Raw genomic sequence first — 3,644 nt, forward strand, 5'->3', positions numbered from 1 at the left:
TTAGTTGTTGGTCTCTAGACTGAAGATCTCAACGGAGTGTAGCGTAACACAAGTTCACAATTCTGTCTGATATCAGGATACACATGTCCCATACTGAGCACTGGGTCAATTGCAAACCCAATGTAGGAATTCAGATGGGATAGTCAAATTGCACTGGAACAAGAATGCTTGGAATGTGGTGGAAATACAAGATATTGATATCGTGCTTAAACAATAATAACCTTAGTAAGCCCTATAAAAATGTCCGTCCCCTTTTCCTCCCTCTAATAATGTAGCTAACATCCATCGGTAGACTCCATCTAACATGATGGACCGATGTTACCCAGCTCCCAGAGCAGCTATGGAGAGACAATCATTTCAGGAGTGAATCATTTCAATAACAGCATTCAATTCATCTGGACTGGTACAGTATCCCGATAAGAGTGCTGAACATAAAGACTATAATAAGCCGTTACACCAAAGTAGACTTGAAAAAAATCACTGGCGTGTTTCTATTACAGTTGTATTGTATCCTACACAAAGTGTTTTGTAGCAGGAGTGTCTATAAGCTGCTTTTCTCTTCGCCTATAATATTCACTTTTGCAGAAGTTGTCAAGGGTTTTAAGCTAACTTTCTCCTCTTACTTGGTGGCGGTGTAGAGGGGGGCGAGGGGGAGGGGGTGGCCTGGGTTTTGGTGTCTGATGACGAGAGTCCAGAAAGAGAGGTGTCAGATCCTTGTTTATGCTGTAGGCTGTGCTGTGCCTCTTGGTCCCCAGGCAGACGCTGACCACAGTGAGTACCCTCGCTCTCCTTCTCTGCCACCCCACCCCTCCCCTCACTCCCAACCTCTCCACCACTGAAATCCTGTTCGTTCTCCGGCGTTCTCTCCCTCCCCTCACTCCCAACCTCTCCGCTTCCATCCTTCAAACCCTCTTCCCTCTCCGACTTCATGTCCACAATTTTCACCACAGGATGTGGATTTCGCCACAGCATCAGGGTTCTTCCACCAGGCAGCTCCACTGTCTCGATCTCCTGCTTCCAAGCTAATAGCTTGTTCCACATGTCTGCCTTCTGCTCCTCACGCTCGGGCCCCAGAGACAAATCCAGAGGTAGGACATCACCGGGGCCCTGTTTGTCACATGCTGTCTTTTTGACCAAATCCAGAGGGACGTCAGAGAGCTTATACGCTCCTCGCGGCAGACTGATCAAAGGCTTTGGGGTGGCTTCGTAAGGCTCCACCCCCAGGTTAGGTCTCGGGGCGGGGGGGAGCACCATCCCGGGATGCTGGGGGTGACAGACTGACGCCGGTGGGGTCTCAGGGGGGCTGGGGGATAGGCACGACAGGCCGGAGGCAAGATGGCTGTTGGCGGGGACAAACACGACCAGCTTCACCCCGGGAGGAGGATCTTTGTCGAGGCAGAGCTTCCACACCCCTTCCCTAGAGTCGCCGACCGGGGCGAGAGTGCTGTTTAAAACTCCCACGGGGGTGATGAGCGTGCTGCTCACGTTGCTTGACACTCCTCTGATGGGTATCACAGGTGCCTGTCTAGGAATACGAACCTTCTCAGCGGTCAGAGTAGGAGGGGATTTGGCTGTTGTCTGCTGGGGGCCCTTCTGAGGTTTCTTTGGAGCCATCTACAACAAAAGAGGATTCATAAAATGGAAACCGTACACCCATCTCTTCATGAGAACAATCGAACAGCAATGGGTACAGAGATTTCAAAACCATTTCGATTACCTTTTTCAGGAGCAAAACGCACTGCAACTGGATCCCTTTTCAACAACAGAAATTAACACCTTAACGATTTACCTACCACTACACACAGCATTGTTCAGAAACTCACCGTGGGGAGGGTTATGTTTCCGCAGTTCTTGAGGTGGCTCTCGTAGACCTGCTGGTGGGGGAAGCCCAGGCCGCACTTCTGGCACAGGCAGGGCCTCTGGCCGGCGTGGCCGCCCATGTGTGACATCAGCAGCAGTGCCGAGCGGAAGCCCTTGCCGCACTCGTAGCAGGTCAGCACCCTCTGGTGGGCGCCGGCGTGCTTCTTCAGCTCCTCGGCGCTGGCAAAGCTCTCGCCGCACTCCATGCAGCGGATCTCGTCCCCCTGCTTGGACCCCTGGTGGCCCCAGCAGCCCGTCTCCTCCTTGTGCCTGCGGAAGTCCTCCTGGCTGAGGAACACGCCCAGACACGCCACGCAGTGGATGCTGTTCGGCTCGCACTTGTGCCTGTTGTAGTGCCGCGCCAGGCGGAAGTGGAGGTGGCAGTGGATGCAGGTGTAGGCCGGCAGGCCCAGGTGGGTGAAGCTGTGCTGGAGGAGGGAGTTCTTCCTGTGGAAGACCAGCGGGCAGTCGGAGCAGCGGTAGCTGTGGTCCCGGCACGCCCTCTGCAGGTGGCGACTGAGGGACCGGCTCCGGACGAAGTGGCGGTCGCATTTCGGGCACACATGGACGCCCTGCGCATTCTTGTGCCATTCGATGTGCTCCTCGCACTTCACCCGGCTGGTGAAGATGCGCTTGCACAGGTCGCATTCGTAGAACTCTTTCTCCAGGTGCGCCGTTTCCTGGTGGAACTTCAGCTTCCAGTCCGTGTCGAAGCCCCTCTGGCAGATGCGGCAGCTGTGGTCCTGCGGCGGCTTGGCGCGGGCGTGCGAGCGCAGGTGCGCGTGGTAGTTCACCAGCTGGCAGAAGCGCTTTCCACACTCGGCGCAGCAGTACGGCCGCTCGCCCGTGTGCAGGTTCATGTGGTCCTGCAGCTTGAAGGCGGAGGGGAGGACCATATTACAGGCGCCGCAGCGCTGCTCGCCCGAGCCGCCGGACTCCACGCCTGGGGGGAGAGGAGGGGATGGTAAATGGGCTGCACTTATATGGCGTTTTTATCCAAGAAAAACTTTACAATGGCCTCTCGTTTGCCCATTCACACACCAGTGGCGGCAGCTGCCGTTCACGGTGCTAGCCTGCTCATTGGGAGCAATATGGGGTTCAGTGTCTTGCCCAAGGACACTTCAACATGCGGACAGGAGGAGCCGGGATTCGAACCGCGCGCCAACCCTGCGGTCACTGGACGACCCGCTCTACCTCCTGAGTCAGGGCCGCCCCAATAAGTTAAAACCATTTGTCAATAAACAGGCATACTGGACACATAATGGCTTTGGGTCAGATTTGCATAATACAAAATAGACAAGAACTAAAACAAAATCGTCCCAAAAAATAAGACCTACCTAGCTGAAGTCCATCATCCTCTTCATCCTCCTCCTCCTCCTCTTCAGAGACCCCACTGTCATCCTCTGACCCCCCCTCTATATCCTCACATCCTTTCTGCTCTTGTCTGTATCTTGTTTCAGTTCCATTAAAAACTAATGTCTCTGTAGTAGCAGCTCCACTGTCTAATCCGTGTTTCTCATCTTCAACTTTTTCTTCTTTTACCAGTCCTTTTTGTCCTTCTTTTTCTTCTTTTACCTGTCCTTTTTCTTCTTTTACCTGTCCTTTTTCTTCTTTTACCTGTACTTTTTCTTCTTTTACTGGTCTTTTTTCTCCTTCTTTGCTGACTGGCGGTCTGTCCCCGTTTGTAACCGTGGGGGGAGGTGGACTTGGTGCTGGGGGTGGGGGGTTACATGCCGGAGGTGCAGAGGCTGCTGGGTCAGGTGCTTCTTTAACAGGCGTCTCTG

The 3,644-nt window shown here is 53.8% G+C and overlaps 1 protein-coding gene across 1 annotated transcript; it reads right to left on the reverse strand.

Annotated features, from left to right (window-relative positions):
- Positions 1-619: 619 nt before the first annotated feature.
- LOC311312483 (uncharacterized protein) lies at positions 620-3,304 on the reverse strand (the record flags this gene model as incomplete). Its single annotated transcript, XM_084442445.1, has 4 exons — positions 3,198-3,304; positions 1,824-2,803; positions 926-1,614; positions 620-677 (listed from the first exon to the last, which is right to left on the reverse strand). Exons 2-4 carry the CDS (start codon positions 2,754-2,756, stop codon positions 620-622), a joined length of 1,680 nt encoding a protein of 559 aa, XP_084298571.1. The 5' UTR covers positions 2,757-2,803; positions 3,198-3,304.
- Positions 3,305-3,644: the final 340 nt, after the last annotated feature.

This window comes from Borostomias antarcticus (genome assembly GCF_949987555.1).
Source record: "Borostomias antarcticus genome assembly, chromosome: 8".
NCBI classification, from domain to species: domain Eukaryota; kingdom Metazoa; phylum Chordata; class Actinopteri; order Stomiiformes; family Stomiidae; genus Borostomias; species Borostomias antarcticus.